The 21427-nt window shown below is 32.5% G+C and overlaps 1 protein-coding gene across 1 annotated transcript; it reads left to right on the top strand.

The window, feature by feature from the left end:
• The first annotated feature begins 554 nt into the window (after window positions 1-554).
• On the top strand, window positions 555-21417 carry LOC140062384 (tetratricopeptide repeat protein 37-like). The gene is made up of 43 exons (XM_072108578.1): window positions 555-628; window positions 1531-1645; window positions 2234-2377; window positions 2705-2872; window positions 3267-3398; window positions 5041-5133; window positions 5255-5366; window positions 5498-5635; window positions 5878-5979; window positions 6173-6303; window positions 6592-6681; window positions 6876-6979; window positions 7233-7359; window positions 7511-7590; window positions 8122-8221; window positions 8362-8486; window positions 8735-8770; window positions 9028-9112; window positions 9289-9320; window positions 9593-9693; window positions 9985-10087; window positions 10527-10613; window positions 11094-11186; window positions 11512-11635; window positions 12134-12212; window positions 12705-12766; window positions 13108-13233; window positions 13458-13532; window positions 14305-14449; window positions 14766-14859; window positions 14963-15040; window positions 15390-15517; window positions 16166-16455; window positions 16914-16960; window positions 17195-17267; window positions 17499-17552; window positions 17989-18097; window positions 18509-18616; window positions 19311-19417; window positions 19942-20103; window positions 20372-20628; window positions 20773-20899; window positions 21273-21417. Exons 2-43 carry the CDS (start codon window positions 1547-1549, stop codon window positions 21348-21350), a joined length of 4605 nt encoding a protein of 1534 aa, XP_071964679.1. The 5' UTR covers window positions 555-628; window positions 1531-1546; the 3' UTR covers window positions 21351-21417.
• Window positions 21418-21427: the final 10 nt, after the last annotated feature.

Raw genomic sequence — 21427 nt, 5'->3', positions numbered from 1 at the left:
ATATTGGATCCACTGGAGCACAGTGTATTAACATACGAAAATATATTGAAACTTAATTGGGTCCACTGGAGCACCAGTGTATTAACATTACGAAAAGATATTAACATTCAGTGACTTATTTCTATTTTATATCACTGTGCTCCACTAGTGCCAAATTGTGTCCACTTAAGCACAGTCAGTGTATCAACATACGAAAAGATATTGAAACTTAAGTGACTTTATTTCTATGTTATATCACTGTGCTCCACTGGGGCCAATTTGGATCCACTTGAGCACAGTGATTAACATACGAAAAGATGTTTAAATTTAGTGACTTTATTTCTATTTTATATCACTGTGCTCCACTGGCGCCAAATTGGGTCAACTTGAGCACAGTGTATTAACATACGAAACGATATTAAAAGTAGTGACTTATTTATATTTTATCATTTCACTGTGCTACCGTGGTACTAAATTGGGTCCACTTGCCGTAGTACTATTTCTATTATTGAAGTTAATAAAGGCATAAATGGCGCTCCGTAGAGAAGTAGAGAATGGCGCTCCAGTCGTCAGAATGACGCTCTGATAAACCTCGGGGAGGACAACAACACACATGATGTTCATCATTTCTTCAATCAAAGATAGTGTAGTAGGGCTAAAAAATATGATTCTATTATTCTATTAAAGCCTCGTGGCAGTTTCTTTGTACTAATAACAAAGATCGTATAAAAGGGCTAGCTAGATAAAGGAGGCTAACTATTGGCCTAGTAGAGTAGGTAGGCCTAGCTAGGGTAGGCTATTGACAATTGTCTACCCTCCTAGCTAGAGGCCCCTCTAGCTAGTTAGTAGGCTCTAGCAGCCTAGACCTAGCTATGCTAGGTAGGGCCTAGCCTAGATAGTCAGAATAGAATAGACAGTTTGGTCTTGCTAGGCTAGTAGTAGGCCTAGCTAGTCTAGTAGTAATACTGTAGACATCCATGGAGCGTGGTATAATAGTTACTACTAATACTATAAAGGGCCTGTTTTAATATTAAATGGAGTGGTCTGTGTGGAGGTATTACTATAGTACTAACCTCCTCCACCATATATGGTCTCCTGTCTATACCTACCTACAGTACATATCTTTGTTGGCCTATTTTTCATGTATGTTTTCTAATTAAATTATGTGATGCAATCATGTTTTAAAGTTCAGATAAACTGTGCTGAATAAACATATACTTTGTCAAATATTAAATTAGTTACTGTAATAATTGTCGTATTCGATTTAGACTTTCACCGTTGAGTACAGTTTTTCCGTTGAGTTCTTCTTTACCGGAGTATTTTGAGCGTTGAGATTGTTCTTAACGAAAAAGCTTTCGTTGTCAACGTTTTCTATTCGAATGACTTTTTGTTGAGCACAAATTTACAATTCGAATACAAAAAGAAAAAAAAAACGAATCTTTACGTTGACAACAAAAGTTCCCAATCGAATACGTCAAATGTATAACGTATATGATCCTGGGCGTTGTGCAAAAAGAGCAATAAGAATGCAGAAATGTTTTTGTTTTTCAGTTGTGATTGTAGTACAATGGCAAGCGGTTCAAGCAAGGAAATAAAAACATTATTAAAAAATGCCAGGGAGTGTATCAAGAATAAAGAATTTAAAGACGCATTAAAACAATGCAAGGTGATTTATATATCACATGTTGAACTGTATAAAATATTATGCATGCATGCTATGAATATTCCATCCAAAATCATAGATGTTGTATCCTATGACATAGAGCATGGCAGGCATTAAGGTGCTCAGGTTAAAGGTTACTGGGGTCAAGATTCTACATTGTGTCAAACCAAAGTCTAGAGGCCAAAATCATTTCAACTATTGGGCATAAAAATAAAGGAGAATCCCACATTCGTTAAGATGGTATCCCCTTGTCTGCAGTTTATTCTTTTATAAGGCTCTGTTTACACTATCAAACTAGTTTGACAAAAAAAAGTGTAATGTGCCCAAATATGGTAGTGATATGCCTTAATATGGTAGTGGTATGCCAAAATACGGTAGTGATATGCCCAAATACGGTAGTGATATGACATCATCATGTCCATATATGGGCACATCACATTTTTGTTTTTCTGTCACATAAAGTTTGATAGTGTAGATAGAGGTTTATTTCTTCAATTGTATATTTAATATTGCAGTGAGTACTTGGTTTTACAAGATATGTTGAGTTCAGTTGCTAGTAACTAATGTTTTTTATCCTTTTTTTTATGATAGGCTGTACTAAAACTTGATAAAAGCAACTACAATGCATTTGTATTCATTGGAAAAGCAGCCACAGAAATGGAGCAATTGGAGCAGGCTAGAATGGCTTATAAGAAGGCCACGGAATATGATCCAAATCAGTTACTTGCATGGCAGGTACCATACCTTAGAATTCATTACATCCATAACTTATCATTATAATTTATTCAATTCAATTTGTTAAAAAAGCATCGAAGAGATACAAAACAATAAACCAAAACAGAAACTAAACAGATAATAATGTATTTATTTTATTTATAATATTTAAAATGGTTCTAAATAATTTAAAATATTGGTTGAAATTGAAAACAAATACATTGGAATAAAGTTTATATATATATTTTTTATTATAAAATTGTGTGTTTATTTGTTGATTTATTAACAATTTTTTTAGTTGAATAGCTGTATATTTAAATAATTTGTAACTTGTACTTCTCTTGACAGGGTTTGTGTGATTTATGTGAGAGAAACCAAACAGAACAAAACCAAGACACACTGATTGAGGCATACCAACAAATGGCAAGTCTTCTAACCAATACTGACAAATCAAAATGGCTGACAGTGGCTGAGAAACAAGTCAAGCTATACGAAACACTCCATAAAACAAAGAAGGTATGTGTAATTATTGACAACATTAACAGTTTTATTATTACTCTTTTCTTTTATGTATAACATGTTTATCGTACTGTAAGTAAGGTGTTGTTTGCTTCACTTTATTTATATATACCATAGTTCCTCGGTTATAGTCCCACATAGGCTATAGTCCCATCTTTGCTATAATCCCACCCCTGACTTTATGATCACCTTCACATACAACCATTTCGCTAGGGAAAGTCCCAGTGTATAATTCTGACATTTGAACAGCAGGGCGTCTAGCTAGGCCAAGTTTTTTTAGCAAGTCCTCACTAAAAATAGGAGTACTTTCTCTCAATTCGGTTTTACTTGATTTTTAGACCAGACATTGCCAATTAACACATGTTTTTTTATGTCTTTATTTATATCTTAGTCTATCATGGTGATCTTAGACATTTTAAATGCAGACGTGGTAGACGATAATTCAGTGAAGTTGATGTGGTGGTCAAAGCTCGCTTCAAATCTGACAAATGAAAAAACATTATCAACAGAGGATAATGCATTGGTTAGTTATTAAAGATTTTACAGTTTTCAAGATTTATTACTACAACATATTACTTTATTTACTTATCAATTGTATTTTGTATCTATTTTATTACTATTGTGTTGAATGTAATGTCTTTTGGTTTGTTTATGGGTAATAAGGACTATAAACCGTAGGTCCTTGTACACATCTGGCTCATGTGCACTTTAAAGAACCTAGTACATCCTTCGAAACGAGTAGGGGGTTATCCCAGTGTACTAGTACACACAGCCACTGTCACGCATAGACACTTTATCATAACTCATCAAGAGGGCCCCTTGATTGTCAGAATATGCGGTTTAGGGTCACCCTCTATAAATAAGGTTAAATAAAACTAGATTTGAACTCGTCACTACGGACGAGTTAGGTTATCCGCAGCGCAAAGGCCACGTGCACGTCATACGTTGGAATATTGCGCACAGAAAAACGATTAAGGCATTGAAACAATTTTAGTGTGCTCTCTATTTTTCGTCACGTCTAAGTATATACGGTGTACACTATATACTGTATACGTACTACATACAGTGCAGAATAGGTGAAAATAAGTGACCAAAGTTATTGACGCTTTTGAACATGATGACGTTATCACAATTTTTAAAATGGTGAATCGTGCGAAAGATAATTGATTGACCTAGACAACATAAAAAAATGGGGGGAAATGGAATACAAATAAGTGGAGATGCGCTATATTAAATGTGACGAGCTACGAGGAAAGAGACAAAAATCCTATATTTTATATTCGAGTGGCCATACGGTGACGTCACAATGTCCGGTTAGCCATATTGATGCAAGATTTGATATCTGCAACTTATCTACTACCAGAATATGTAATTTTAAAAAAGTTCACCACGTAGTTTAGAATCTATGACTGTTTTAAAAAAGGCATAATTTTGACGAATTTTTGAACTTTTTCATCAAAAACGCGCGCAAATTGTTCAATTCTACGTGCTCGTATGACGTGATTTGAAGTCGAAATTGATTGAAAATTGGTAAATTTACTATAAAAGACTGAAAAAACAAAAATCAAGCAAAAAAAAGATGTTTTTGCGCTACGTGCGCACGCGCGCGTAAAAAAATTGCGCACCCGTGGGAAATTTTGAAATGCTCAAAATGACCTGAAACGCGTAGAAAGTTGATTAGAAATTGATTTTACGCATTTTGAAATTTTAAACTCGCGTGCACGCGTAACTTTATGGGAAACATGCCATTTTTAATCCATAGAAAGTTTGCGCAAGATATGACTTAAATGTTCACCAAGTTTCAATACAAAATGACTTTTAGTTTTTAATCTATGATCAATCATTGAAATTCATAAAATTGCGCGTAACTTACGCTGCGCGACTCTAAAGTAAAAAAACGAACGTCCTGCACATCTACCGCTACAGGTCAATATTATGACAAAGTTACAAAATCTTATGTTGGCCAGAATTAGAGATATGCGTGCAACAAAATTCGTGGAAAGAAAGAAGAAAATAGGAAAAAAAGAAAAAAAAAAAGAAAAAAAAAAAGATCCTGACAATAACAAGGGGTTATCCGCCAAGTGCGGATAACCAATAAAAATGGATTTAGCATACTCACTCATTATTCATTGATGACCAAAAATAAATTGTTTTTATTATTCTAGCTTGAAATTGCTTACACAAACATACTTGGCTTAACTGAAGATGACACAGCATTGGAAGACAATTTTGTCAAATTTGTGGATTTATTGAAAATGGTAATAATACAGTTATCTTAAAGTATACATTTGAATATATATTGATTTATGTAAACAATCTGATGTCAGCCACACAAATTTTTTATTGATTTTAAAAATGTTTTGTTTAAAATATAATCAGAAAGATGACAGTGATCAGCAGATTCTTGAAGTAAGTCAGAAGATGCACACCAAACTGCCCTCATCCACTCAACCACTGAAGTCAATGGTTCAAGTCTATCTCACTCAAAATGGTCAGTTCATTTGTTGTTTGTCTCTTCATATTTGTTTGCTTATAATGTAGCATTTTATTATACTAATTAGTAAGTTGTACGTTGGTTAGATTTTCATAGAAATAATAATGAAACTTTGTTTTAATTCACAGTCTGTACTGCAGAGGCTATAACAGCTATTCAGAAACTGAAAACCATCGATGAAAAGTCTGGATTAGCAAGCCTATGTCTTGGTAAAATAAAACTAGAAGAAGAGAATTACATTGAAGCAAAATCATTATTGGAAGAGGGTATAATATATTGTTTATTTTTATTATGTCAAACAAATACAAATATAACAGATTATGGAATTAACCTATCTAATAATTTTTGTTGTACAGCGTTTTAATGATAAAAATTAATTTGTGACCTTTTTTATCTCAAGAAATTTTTTCTGGTTTTCAGAGAGTCCAGTATTGGAACCGTTGTCTTTTTATTTCAAAGTAAAAAGTTATTTAAAGTATCTTTTGTACTATCTCATTTTTTTTTCTAGGGTTAAAAGTAGAACCAACTAACGTGCATGGTTGGTTGTATGTTAGTAGAGCAAGCATAGCAGTTCATGATAATGTCAGAGTTGAACAAGCAGCACAAAAAGGTAGGTTACACATACTGTGTACACTGATTGGTGCATCCATATTGGGCAGTCCTTCTCTATGGTAGAATGCTTTTCAAGCTGTTATGCTATTATAGTGTTTTGAAGTTAGTCATCTAGTTCTTATAGTAACATTAAACATGTGTACTACAATACTCATTATTTATATTATCAAGTAATATTTCTTTTATTTAAGGACTGAAACTATTAAAGCGCCTTACAAGATGGCAAGATTTGAGAGAACAATTTTTGTTTCTGAAGGCTAAATCGTCACTAGATAGAGGGACGCATGCAGGTGTAGAAATAGCTATTGATATATTAAATGATGTAAGTATAGAAAGTATAACACAAACTAAAGCTGTTTCTACACTAGCAAACAATGTGATATGCCCATATATGGACATGAGGATGTCATATCACTACCATATTTGGGCATATCACTACCATATTAGGGCATATCACTAACCATATCTGGGTACATCACAATTTTTTTGATTTGTGTTTTGATAGTGTTGACAGAGCTTAACAGTATTATTTTATTTTGTTTTAATGAGAAGCATCATTCATACAAGTATGGAATATTTTAATTAGACTTAAAAATATTTATTTTTACAGTTGCAAAGCTCAGAAATTTTGAAAATAGAGTGTATGCAGTTGTTGGTGGAATGTTGCTGCTTTCTGAACAAACTAAAAGAAGCTAACCAGGTCAGTATCTCACAATTTATTTTATTTTTTTCTTGTGCAAACTTTTTTTTATTCTTTTACATAATACTGTGGAACATTGCCATTATAGTTCTATTATTTTTAAATACTGCTTCATTTAAAGTTTATCAATTGGAACACCGTAGTTGTATTTAAATCATTTGATGTTATCAAACTATTTTTTTTATATATTCAAGCATTGTACAGAACTAGTGTCGTTGGATTCAGACAATTTTGTAACAGAAGCTCTGATTGGCTGGCTCTCAGGACTACAAGGAAAATATGATGAAGCAGAAGAAAGGTATATGATGCATGATTAACTATTTTTATCACTAACAAAAAAAAAACATTTGTTTTAAGCTCTGTCTACACTATCAAACTTTATATGACAAAAATATGTGATATGCCCATATATGGACACAATGATGTCATATCACTACCATGTTTGAGCATCACTACCATATTTGGGCACATCACACTTTTTTGTCAAACTAGTTTGATAGTGTAGACAGAGCTTTAGATAGTTTATAATATGTATATATTTTTTTTACCAGACTATCCAAAGCAATTGCACACAAACCAGATAATGCAAAGTTTTTTTTATGGCTTGGAAAAATACAGTGGAAGTCTGGAGAGGAGGCTAGAAAAAACAGGTTGATGTGTCTTAGTAATTTTATGAAGGTAAAATAAAATGTTTTTGTTAAATTTTTAAGAAATTTCTGTATCATAATAAAGTCTGACGTTACCAAATTTATAAATAAAAACTCGATGACAAGAATCCATCGATTTTAAAGTTTTATATAAATTAAATGTTATTGTTTCTATGTTGAAGGCAGCAAAACTTGATCCTTATAACTCAGAAGTATTCCATCATCTTGGTTATTATTATCAGCAGGTTGCACAAGATATTAGGTATCCATCAGGTTTTGATTTTTTTCTTATTTGTTACTTTATTGATATGGCCATGTCTAGCATTGCTAGTCTATGAAAATGAATAAAAAGGCAGTTGAGAACAATACAACTGAAACATTGAGATATTCTCAATCTTGCTTAATTCCTTTTATCAAATTATATTTGATTTATTTCATACGCATCCAACAGCGAGTAACTCGCCAATTACAGGAGGGATAAACTATTTTTATAAGTTAGCGTGCTTATAAACTAAGTCTCATTTTAGGTTTAGGGAGTGGTGAGTTACAACCCTGGCACTAGGTCAGGATTGAACCCCGGACCTTTGGATTGGAAGGCAAGCACGTTAACCACCAAGTTACAGCTCCACTACAATATGTATTAAATATATAATATTGTACAGTATCATTATATGGTAATGTTGGTATACCACAAACCTTATATTACTTCTACTCGTTCTCTGTACTTATTGTGAGTCTATAAAACTTAATTCAGTTAGTAAGATTTGATAAGAGTTTTACTTCATTTCTCCAGGAGAGCAAAGAGTTGCTTTAAGAAGTCCTTTGATTTGAACCCTGATAATGCAGCATCAGGTACTGCCTTTGCTGATCTCTGTATCATAACAGAAGATGAGGTAAATTAAAGGATCCATTTTGGTATATATCTATATTAATAGATCCATTTTGGTATACATCTATATTTTACTTCTTCAAAAATCTATATAATGCTATCTAAAATGTCTTTTATTTTCAATGCTACAATGGTTTTTTGTAGGACTCTGCGTTGTCTATGTTGCAGACAGTGACCTCCCAAGCTGCTGCTGGTATGGCCAAATGGGCGTGGCTAAGGCTCGGTCTTTATCAACTCAAACACAATGATGCAGGAAAGGCTGTTACAAGGTTTTACTATTATAATTTATATATTATTTAAAAGGAAAATACAAACATTCTGAAAATATTGATAAAACCATTTAACACATCATACTTGTAAATCTCTGTCTACACTATCAAACTTTATGTTACAAAACAGTGTGATGTACACAAATATGTTTGATAGTGTAGACATAGCTTTATTATACTTCAAATAAAGTATTTGTTACTCATTAACGTTAACCAACTTTTAATATAATTTTTGTTTGCATTTAAAGTTTTCAGGCAGCACTTAGAGCTGATACTAAAGACAGGTAATTATATGAAATTTTGTAATAAATTATTAGTGAAAATCATAAAAAGATTTATTTTTATACTCACTAAATTCTACCTACACTGAACCACTGGATAAATGTGTTTACTAATTTGATGTTTTAAATTAATTTTTGTAAAAATCTTTCCACTATGAAAATCAAAGAATATTCAGATATTATTCTACGAAAATAACCACCACATTTCGTGGCAAAATTTAAATTTTACTAATCACATGATTTGTTGTTTTGGGTTTCAGTCGATGTTGGGAGTGTATGGGAGAAGCGTACCTCAGTAGAGGGAGCTATACAGCAGCTTTAAAAGCATTCACAAGAAGCCTAGAGGTAATTACAATAACGAGTTTATGGACATTTTGAAATTGTCTGAATTATAACCCTAACTTATATGATACAAGAATACCGTTCTGAATTTGGTTATATACCATTTTCTAACTGTTTTAAAATTTAATACAGTTACTTACAAATTGAATTAATGTTTTTTTGTTTTTTTTTGTTTTCAGCTTGATGAATCTTCTATATATTGTCAGTATCAGTAAGTCTATTTTGATATTAATTATTAATGTTGATAACAAATATTGAAATGGAATTTTCCTGCCTTTTGTTTCACATGGCACCACCAGTGGTTTAAAAAAATTAATGTTTGCTACTAAATTGACTACTGTAATATTTATAATACAGGTATGTTTAAGAATCATATACATATTTGTTTGTTAATAAAAAGATTTATTTTTCTAATTAAGATAATCAATAAACAAAATGAATGCTTACATTAGTGTTTGAATGGATATTTTCTCAATATTACAGGATTTCAGCTATTAAACAAACAGTAGGACAGTACAGTGAGGCTGTAAGTGATTACAAATTAGTGCTAACCAGACAAGAAGGATATGTGCCTGCCCTTAAAGGTAATTCACTCACCTCTCATAAAATAAATTGGCTTCGGGCTGGCTCAAAATGTCTGAAAAAATATTTTCAATTGTAGATAAGAATAATAATGATTCCGGCTTATATTCACATCCAAATGCGCTTTTAAATATAGATATTCTGTTATGTATTATTTTGTAATTTTTTCTCCAATTTTCATGGCCTGTTTCGCAATTATTATGCTTCCACTGTACATTCTGGAATACATGATAATCAAAAGTACAGTGAATTCATCGTTTATTATTATTATATTAAATAATTTGTGTTTTAAGGTCTTGGTGAAACTTACCTTCTCCTTGCCAAAGATTCGCTAGTTGAGTTTCTGAATCTAAAAGCAGTAGACTACGTTGCTAATTCAATCACAGCCTTAAACAAGTGAGTCTAACTTGTTATATTATATAACGCCTAAATATATTCCTGTCATTTGATTGGCCAATTTTGGGTCACATGGTGTGCAATAATATGTACTATTTCAATAGAATTTCATCTTTTACCTCATGAAATTATTTGTACCATTCCACTCGTAAATATTCATTATTTGTATACTATTAGAGACTGAAAAAGTGTAGAATTTATTTATTTATTATTGAAAATAAAATGCATTTTAATGACTGTCTGGTGAAAATTGCATTAGGTAATTTTTGAAAATTATCCATAAACCAAACAATACTGTCTTTATTAAAATACTGTCCCTGATACAAACTACTCATCAATTCATATAGATTTGGCAGTAAAGTAGATTATTACACAATGTTTATGTTTTTAGTCATCAATATTAAACTTAAAAATAACACGATTTCTTTTCATTTCGCAGGGCTATTATGCTACGTCCCGATTTGAGTTGCCTGTGGAAATTACTAGGTGATGCATGCACTATTCTTCATGTCCTGGATCTAGTAAGGTGTGTGATCATTAACATAATATAATAACAATATTACAGTATCATATTTAATAATTTTAGTGTTAAAATATGATTTATGAAATAGATATACAAAAGTATGTGTAAATATGCTACTACGATATTCCGAGCTATTTTATCTAAAATATTAATTTCATTTGTATCAAAATATGTGAATGTGGGACCATAAGGCTCTGTCTACACTATCAAACTAGTTTGACAAAAAAAAGTGTGACATGCCCAAATATGGTAGTGATATGACATCACATTTTGTTGATCACATAAAGTTTGATAGAGCTTACTGTACGTCACATCATATGTAGTTTATAAGTAATATTCCGTATTGTGTTGTTGTTATATTTTTTAACTTGGACACCAAGGAGGCAAAATACTCAAATTGAAGTTTATAAATTTTAATGTACTCTCGTGCTTGATTGTTGATTTTAATTAATTGTTTTGTTTTTTCAATTTCTTGTTGAACAGCATCAAAATACCCGCAGTCCTCACAAATGTCACTTCTGATTCATCAACCCTTGTGGATGTTGGGAAATTTGCACTTTTAGCCATCGGGTCAAGGTAAAATTGTGAAAGCTTTTTAAGCTCTATGTTTTAAAAATTCTTGTTTTGAATGCTTGCTACCATGGCAAATATAGGTGGCAAGAGTTATTTTTCCTTCTTTAGACTCTGTCACTATCATATTTTATGTGACAAAAAAGTTTTATGTGGCCAAATATGGTAGTGATATAATTAAATATGGTAGTGATATGAGATCATCATGTCCATATATGGGCACATCACAGTTTTTTGTCACATAAAGTGTGATAGTGTAGACAGAGCTTAACATAATCATATTTATTTTTTTAATATAATCCTAAGAAATCTATATTATTTATTCCAATAGATGTTATGGGAAGGCATTACAGTTACTACCAGACTGTGCCAGCCTTTGGCATGACCTGGGGATAAACTACTTTAGACAAGCTCAGTATGCAGAGCAGATAGAACTGTCCAACAAGGCTGTACAGGTCAGTTTCATATTAACTATTGGGCCTGATAACTAAATCTATAAAAAATCTATCTATTTACTTGATTTACTTAAAGATATATTGTCCCCCTAAACAATTTTTTTTTCAATTTTTTTTTTAATATGCAATTTTAATGTCACATAAGTTATTTAATTTGACCAAAAACTGGATAAAAAAAATAATTTTCCTGAAAAAATGTAATTTAAATCAAAAAAACTGTAAGAAAAGGGTTTTTGGTTAAAATTGAATGTTTCTTTTGTCTTTTTATAATTGAAATATCTTTGTTTTTTGTTTTTTTTAACAGAAGTGAATAACTCTATTGCGAAAAACTGCAAAATGGCCTATTTAAAGTCTGATTTGATTAATTTTCATATTTTTTGGGGACAATACTTCTTTAGTTGTTACCAAATGTGTAACTACTGTAGATTGGCTGTTAAAAATGTGAATACATTGAAATATTGTTATATTATTTGTTTTCTTTTGTTATATTATTAACAGTGTTTAAAGAAGGCTGTGTCTATAGACAGTAATAACAATTCACACTGGAATGCGTTGGGTACAATCTGGGCATCTAAAGGTAAGGAAGACTTTAGTCATTCAAATTCTTTATTCATTCTGCATGGGGCAATTTCAAATAATGATAATATGGATAATAATAATTGTCTTTTGTATAACGCTTAACCAAAATAAATTTTCTCCAAAGCGCTACGTCCACAAGGCTTGAAACAAGGTGGCAATTACGTCATTTCATATGCTATGTGAAAGAGATGGGTTTTCAGCCATTTTTATAAGATGACAAAAGAATGTTAATATTATAAGACAGTGAAATAACTGAAAAATAAAATATTATATAAACAAATTAAAATATGGTAATAGAATTGACATTCTTAATTGATTGCTAATTATGATGTTATTATTATATTATGATTGTAATTTTTGATAATTATTATGTTAATGATATAACACAGTGAAACAACTGAGAGAAAAAAATAATATTATATAAACAAATTAAAATATTATAATATTCATAATAACAGTATTTCTAATTTATAAATGTGTTATTTTACAGAGGTAAATTTGCCAAAACTTGCTCAACATGCTTTTATCAAGGCCATTCAAATTGACAAAAATGTAAGTTTTTTTATAAAATCTAATGATGACTGGTTGTAAAACCTGAAAGCTAAATCGTCACTAGATAGAGGGGGGTGTATGCAGGTGTAGAAATAGCTATTGATATATTAAATGATCTACAGTAAGTATTAAGCTTTGTCTACACTATCAAGCTTGTTTGACCAAAAAAGTGTGATGTGCCAAAATATGGTGGTGATATTCCCAAATATGGTAATGATATGACATCATCATGTCTATATATGGGCACATTACATTTTTTTGTCACATAAAGTTTGATAGTGTAGACAGAACCTTATATATGTCTTTTTAAACTATATTAATTTCATATTGTTTTGTTTCAGGATGTAGTTACATGGACCAATCTAGGAACACTTTATCTTAAACACGGTGATATTAAATTAGCGCATGAAGCGTTTAAGAAGGCACAGTCTGTCAACCCAGACTATATGCAGTGCTGGATTGGACAGGTTTGAAACTTCTTAATTTGGTTTACATATACCCAAATATGGTAGTGATATGACATCATCATGTCCATATATGGACACATCACATTTTTTTTCCACATAAAATTTTATAGTGTAGACAGAGCTTTACTGGAAGTAAATTTTAAAGTACAGGACAATAACTCACTCTGATTTATCAAATTAAAATTTCTTGTAATTGTAATTCTTTTCATGACTTGTTACCGTAGGCTCACATAGCAGAGAGCATTCAGGATGCTGAGACTATGGACTTGTTTCGTCACACATGTGAACTGGGCACTCATGTAAGTCAGAACTATTTTTGTTAATGTTTGTATCTCATTCAATGTCAGTTAAATGTCAAATGTATACACAATTTTCTCATATTAGTCAGTAGATATGGTAAAGTCTGTATTCATTTCTGAATGTAGGAGATAAGCTGTTCGGAGCTCATTGTACTAAAGTCTCTGCAGTATGTGGTAGGGTGACCAGTTCCTTTCCACACTGCCTTATCCTCCCTAGTATTCATTTACAGCTGAGTAGACTGGGAGTTGTCGGGAACTGAACCCGGTTCTCTGTATGATAGTCAAGTGTCCTAACCACTCGGCTACCCAACTCTGTAGTAGATAGGGAGTACTCTCTTAATTTCGACTATGGATAGACAGTGGCGTAACGGCTATGAGCACTCACTGGCTAAACCCAGAGGCCCCGGAGCTTAGTATTTAAATTTTATCATGATATGATTTGTTTGATTTGAATACAATTGATATGTTATAGTTATACAGGGAGTAGCGCTAGATAGGCATGAAGTTGCCTTTTCTCTTCTTCCTTTTTATCCAATTATTTAAATGTTTTATATATTACAATGTTATATTTATGTATTTGTTTTGAAAACTTTTTGGAAGAATAAAGAAAGAAATGAAAAAACGGGCATTAAAATATCTTGGAAAAGGCTAAAAACGCCTGAAGCCCCCAGCATTGGGGGGCCACTTAGGGTTACTAAACTAGGTGCCTCTGAGCTTTGCATTACACCACTGTGGATAGATTGCAATAGGTTTCAACAATATTTCTGTTTAGGTTGAGGGAACGATCGGTTATAGTCACTGGGTATGCAAGACCCTGCTGGATACTAATGTTGATGTGACCTCTGAACACTATAAATATAGCATTGAACAAATGAACGCTGTGTCAACTTCAGCATTGGCTATGTCAAAGTTCACAGGTCAGTATATGTGTATATTATGAGTTTTGGATTTCAACATAAGAGTATGCCTAAAAGAGCCTTATTTTGAACTTTTTTTCTTTATTTATGTCAGTCTAAAAATAGCAATGTATCTGTTTTTCTAATATTATATAAAATAATAATTAAAATGGCCAACACCCTGGCACTTATACAAATACAATAATGTTCAAATGTTAGGACTTTCTATATTATGTTCTGTATTATATATTTTCATAATTATTTTCATTCATTTTTTAATTATGCTGTTTGTTATAGATCGCGTTCAGACTAATGCATGTTATTCTTTTTGTTCTAGATCGTGTTCACACTAATGCATGTTCCTACAACATGTTAGGACTGTTGATGGAAAGAGAAGGGCTTCATCAGCATGCAATGAAGGCTTTCAAAAGGTACATTATTGATAGGATATTTGAAGTTTATTTCTGAAGAAATTAAATAATAATAAATCATGGAGTAAAGAATAAGTATAACAAGTTCTTTTTAATCTTACAGAGCAATTGATTTACTTGATGAAGGGGAGTCATGTGACGTGATAAACAAAGCAAGATCTAATTATGCGCGATCTCTGTGGTAAGAAAAACATTTTATTTATTTTCACCATTTTAAATGTTTTATATTTAATAAAGAAATATCTATAGTAAAAATAGTATAACTGTAGCTCTGTCTACACTATCAAAGTTTATGTGACAAAAAATGTGATGTGCCCATATATGGACATGATGATGTCATATCACTACCATATTTGGGAAATCACTACTATATTTGGGCACATCACACTACACTAGTGTTAACTTACTTTGTTATAATTAATGTATGCTTGTTTCTAAACATTATATAATAATATCATTATTCTATTCTATTTAATTTTTTTTAAATAAATTGGAAGGTTTTATGAAAGTTTTGATTTTTACTTTTTCAGCCTGAATAAAAAATACACAGAAGCAGTAGAAGAATATCAGAGGATTAGTCCATTGATAGTATTTGAGGATGTGTGTGGGTTAGCTCTATCACTCTACAAGATAGGAAAATACACTGAAAGCTACCAGGGTAAGTACATAAGTAACTTAGTTGAAATGTGTGTGGCTTAGCTCTTGCACTGTACAAGATAGGAAATTTGAACAGCCTGGGATAAATCCTAGATGCGTATTCCCCCCTCCCCTTTCTCAGAAAATATGAGAGATTGCAAGGTACTGTAGCTGATATTAACCTAAATATAACTGAACAAATAAATAATCTCTCTTGACCATTACAAGAGAAACACACAATAATAAGGTTGATGAGCTTCAAATGGAGCCCACCAGCTCCACAAACTGAAGTCTATACCATTCAGCCAAACGAACTAGCTTGCAATAAGTCATTGTCTATAAGCATTTTAATATATCTATAATATTTTGAGTGTGTGGCTGAGCGGTTAAGACAGTGGAACTGTAATTACGTAGCCATACCATCAGCAATGGTTCAAGGCACACTAGCTTCATGGTTCTGGTGGTAGAACGAGTCTTAATATAAAGTATATATAGACTATAAACTGTAGGTCCAGTGTACACATCTCGCTCATATGTACTGTAAAGAACCTAGTACATCTTTTGAAATGAGTAGGGAGTTACCCCAGTGTAGTAGTATACACAAAGCCACTGTACAGCTTGGATAACTAATGAAAAAAAGTTTATTTGAACAAAATGTTATACTCTCCAGCGTATGAACAAGCATTTGAATTGACTGACAGTATGGAAGACAAAGGGCATGTTCTGTCTGCTATGGGTATGGTGACACAAGATCCAGACCAGGCTAAGACTGTTCTATTCCAGTGTTCTCAACTTTCTCCACCCTCGGTAGACGGTCTTCTGGCTTTGTGTGCACTAGCTATCACGCATAACGATCTTGAGTTAGCATCTGCTGCCCTCACAGAGCTGTTTAAATTTGCTAACGATCCAACGATGTTGGAGGATGTGTGTTTTATAGCAGCTTGTGTGTCTGTTTTGCAGGTAATTATTAGTGTCTTTTTACAAGTGCACTATGCGACATAAAATATTACAATAGAGCAGAATAAATAGTCTTTATAAACCACTGTACATTGTGATAGATTTTGTGATTACCCCAATTTCTAAATATGCTATGACAAAGCCTTCTCAATTACATATAATGCTTTTTAATCTCTGTTACCACATCATGTAATAGTCAAATATTATTTTGTTCACTTAGTGCAAATAATATTGTTTTCTTTTTGTTATAATTTGTATTATTTTATTCTAATCCACAATTTGAATCTTCTAATAGTTTTTCACTACCTCATTACTATTTTAAGTTAATATTAATGTTGAAGCCATCTTCTTTTCACTTCTTACTTGACAATAATTGAGAAAGTGAGATCTGAACTAATATTTAACTTGACTACTTATTTTCAATCAATGCTTTTTTTGTAAAACAATTTTTTTTTTTTAAGGGAGAAGGCAAATCAGCTTATCAGCAAATTTCAAAGGCTGTTCACAGGTAAATGAATGCAACATACTGTTAATAAATGATAATAAATGAAAAGAGTAATAATTATAATGTTATCCAATTTGAATTTATATATTGTGAATATTCTATTACATATATATTGATAATTTCATATTTTAATTCACATTTAATATTAGTGTAGATAAATTGTTAACAAATACTTCATTAACTTTTGTATTTTAATATTTTGGAAATAAAAAATACATTTGTTCACATTTTCTGTAGTCACCCAAGCAATGCTAGGCTGTGGAATAAAATGTCTCATTTGCTTCTACAACTGTCACCTGAAAAAGCCAAGGTAGATACATTGATTATTCATGGTTTCTATAGAAAATGATTATTAACTATCACATTTAGACATTATTTGTTATTAAAAATTGTAGTAGGAGATTAAGTTTTTAGGATATTTAAGTTTGTGAAATATTTTGCAAATGAACTAGCATCTCCAGCACTGCAGCACAGATTTTACCGTATTTTTATATAATTACGTATACATCTAATCTTCTCAACATTTCACTTATTTTTCCAGGCAGCTGCAAGATGTAGCAAGATTGCTTCTAATCTAGAAATTAAGTCTTCAAAGGTAAACTTACTAAATAGTTGTAATATCGGGGGGAAAAAAAAATATTGAATTAATATTGAATTAATTATTGTACCCAAGAGATGTAATCAAGGACTGGTAAATGAGAAGGCGTGTTCAAAACCTACAGGTGCATTAATACTCTATTACCCATTATATTAGAAAATCAGCTGTTGTAACAGCTAAATTTCTGTTCTTCTCATGGTACAAGTGGTGTATACCAAACTTAGAATCAACAATTACATATATTTCTTTTATCTGTATATAACTATTATTGTATACACTATCAATCTAGTTTTACAAAAAAAGTATGATGTGCCCAAATATGGTAGTGATATGACATCATCATGTCCATATGGTGGGCACATCATATTTTGTTTGTCACATAAACTTTGATAGTGTAGACAGAGCTGCTTTATGATTGTATTTTCTTTTGTAGGACATATTTGTGCACATGGCTGTAGCTGAGTTGTTTAGTGGTCAGCATGTGAAGAAGGACGGCAGAAGCTGTTTGATTTCAGCTCAGAGAAGTGTTCACCTTTATCCAGGTAAATATTACCAAAAGGGACTTCCTTAAAACGATTGATTAAGGCCAATTGACACAGACCAGTTGTAACAATAATAGAAGTATAGAATCTATGTTATTCCTAAACCGCTGTCTACACTATCAAACTTTATGTGACAAAAACATGTGATGTGCCCATATATGGACATGATGATGTCATATCACTACCGTATTTGAGCTACCATATTTGTGCACATCAAACTTTGCTATTTTGTTAAATAATGAAAACAAAAACAATTAAACTGCACCATAGCAAGTGTAAATGTAGCTTCAATCTGGGAAGAATTTAAAAAAAAGAAAATAGTACAGTACAACATTTTGGGGTATCTGAAAATTGTAGATATGCGTCAAGTTAAAAGATATAATATTATCTGTTTCTTTTCTGTATCTTAAGACAGTACAGCAGCTTGGACTACACTATCATCAAGCTACCTAGCTGAGGCGGTCATCCATGGCAGAATATCAGAAACATCAAACTTAGCACAGTTTATCCTGCAACTTGGTAAGATTCCTAAGCTCGCCAGAAGGCTCAATTTTGTTGTTCGGTCATGTCACATTCATGTGTTTTTTTCATAAAATAATTGGTGTGGTGTCTAGAAAGAATGTATGTAGAGAAAGTAGTATTATTAAACTTATAGTCGAGGAGTATTAGGCTTTGAGGTAGAAATAAATATGGTAAAGCTGAATTTTTCAGGATAGGTCCCTAATGTTGTCCCGGGTTCTCCCAGTCTGCTTCAACCAGATAGTGTGATCGTTTCAAAATGTGCTTTTATCAATTTCGTGCATGCTGGACCTACAATTACAGTCCCTCGAGAATACTTGTTCTACTTGGCTGTACTTTATAGAACACCTGTCGCCAAGGCGTCAAAGACCACATGTGTAAAATAAAGAACCTCTTACCATAGTCCAAAGAACAAGTGCTGGTTGTCTCCTTTGAGTGCCTTAATAAAGAGTTCCTATCCAAATTCCAAATTCTTGCTAAACTAAAATCAACAACTATGTACATTTACATAATAGAGAGTAACTTTTACACTATCAAACAAAAGTGTGATGTGCCCAAATATGGTAGTGATATGCCTAAATATTGTAGTGATATGATACCATCGTGTCCATGTATATGGGAATATCACATTTTTTTGTCACATCAAGTTTGATAGTGTAGACAGAGCTTTAAAATGTTACAATTTTTATTTCAGCTGAGTCTGAATGCAATACTTCCCTTCAGCAATGGGGTGCACTTCACCTGGCAGCCACTCTTATAAAAGATGGCAAATATGAACAAGCACAGTCATTCTGTATTAATGTAAGTAAAACATTAACATTTTAAATAGAAATGTTTATCAGTTGAGATGTATGATTTAAAATCGTATATTAAAGTCCTCACCACAGTGGTCATCTGTGGTTGGTGTTAACTAGAATAATATGGGGTCAAGGATGTAGCCAATCAGACGTGCTGAAATGAGTCATGTGTGTGCTCATTATTTTTTTACAGCATAACAGCACTGCATGTAAATCGTATAGGCCGAGCAGTTGTGGTTGCCGTGGTAGGCCAGGCCTCGAGTATTCACAATGTTGTGCAACTTGCAATCAGCTGCGCCTTGTGCATGTCGCAACATTGTAAATACCCTCGAGTGCAGCGTATCTCCACTAACGCACTCTGACTTGTGCATTATTACAAATTCTTGGCAGTAGAGGTTTTTTAACCATTGCAATTAGTGTCATGTATAATTCCATTGTGTAAAATTAGTCTTATAAAATGTCCTATTACAATTTTATGCCTCAGTGCTTTACCTTTTATAATTCGAATAATAATTTCTTTTTCTCAAGGCCCAAGTGTTTATAAGTGAACCAGCCATTACAAATATCTTGAACCGTTTAAAAGCTCAAGCAGTTTTATTAAGAAAACCTCGACAAGAAATCTCTGAAACGGATGTTGGATGGCTCAAGAAATGCACACTGGATGATGAAAACCAGTCGTTGCCATGGCAGGTAAAACACTAATACTAAAATACTATTGCCAAGTTTGATTAGCAACAACTAGGAGAAGAAATCAATTGTATTGTGTTTTTTACTATACCATTTGATAAATGTAGCAATGAGGTGGAATTGTGTAAAAATTGGTTATGCTACACTGGGATATGGCTATGATACGTTGTTTTCTGGCATATAAACTATTTTCAAGACCAATTATATGTTCTGTGATTATTCATAAATTACTGTAATATTAAATCAGTCAGTATATGATTATCGATTATAGGTTCTGGGCCAGTATTTTGAAGAACAATGCATCACAGATGCTGAGTCTTGTTACAGACAGGCACTCCAATGCAGCTCAGTTGATAAAGCAGTGTCCTTAATGAGGCTAGCATTGCTAGCCCAACATCATAGAGAGGAGAGCAGCGAGTACTGGGATAACCTGCTACTAGAGAGCACATCGGAGGCATTGAAGATTGATAAGGAATGCTCAGTTGCCTGGCTAATTCAGGGCCTACATTTTTACAATGATGAACCCAGGTAAAATGAAATACTGTGTATATATAACACACTAAATTCACATAATTCATATAGCCCATTTTAAAGTATGTTACTATGATAAATAAATAATGGCAAAATGTACTCATTATTAAGCCTAGAAAATGTCTTCTTTCTTGTTAATAGGCAAGCAAAATGGTGTTTCCAACAATCCATAGAGTGTGCAGATGACAAGGCTTCATTAGAGGCTAAACTTGCACGTTTCTACATAGTCAAGCTACTTATTGCTAAAGGCAATAAGGAAGCTGCAAAGGTAAGTACCTATCACCAGCACAGTTTTGCAGGTCAAACAGAAGGCTAATGTTGACCTCCTTGGCACAGGTCAAACAGAGGGCTTATGTTGACCTCCTTGACACGGGTCAAACAGAAGGCTAATGTTGACCTCCTTGAAACAGGTCAAACAGAAGGCTAAGTTAAGTAAGTTCTTGTATCTGTACACCACTACCGAAGATTTAAAAAAAATTCGTGTTTTGTTGTATTTAATGGTTAAAACTATCAGAAGTCCCAGTTTCTTGATTGATTGAGAGTATTTGAATCTATAATGGAAATATTAATACAGTATATACATGGAGTAAGGTATATACATTTACTTGGCTAATTTCTATCCATTAAATCCATTTTGTCAGGGTGTAGTGGAAGAAGCCAGGATGCAAGGAGATAATACGGTTGACTTACTAAGTCAATTACTGGATCAGCTAGACTAGTCGTGCTGCTAAGAGGACCTACTGTAATGACTCTAGTTGAAATGTTGACTGAATTAAAATAAATTGATACCACATTA

This window comes from Antedon mediterranea, chromosome 11, assembly GCF_964355755.1.
Source record: "Antedon mediterranea chromosome 11, ecAntMedi1.1, whole genome shotgun sequence".
Classification (NCBI taxonomy): Eukaryota; Metazoa; Echinodermata; class Crinoidea; order Comatulida; family Antedonidae; genus Antedon; species Antedon mediterranea.
The sequence above is the reverse complement of the archived record's forward strand: the minus strand, read 5'-3'. Positions and strand labels throughout refer to the sequence as shown.

Excerpts from the sequence above, each read along its gene's own strand:
- LOC140062384 (XM_072108578.1), top strand. The coding sequence starts at position 1,547 with ATGGCAAGCGGTTCAAGCAAGGAAATAAAAACATTATTAAAAAATGCC. Across the intron at positions 6,980-7,232 it reads TATGATGAAGCAGAAGAAAG|ACTATCCAAAGCAATTGCAC; the intron begins GTATATGATGCA and ends TTTTTTTACCAG. Across the intron at positions 18,617-19,310 it reads ACAGTTTATCCTGCAACTTG|CTGAGTCTGAATGCAATACT; the intron begins GTAAGATTCCTA and ends TTTTTATTTCAG.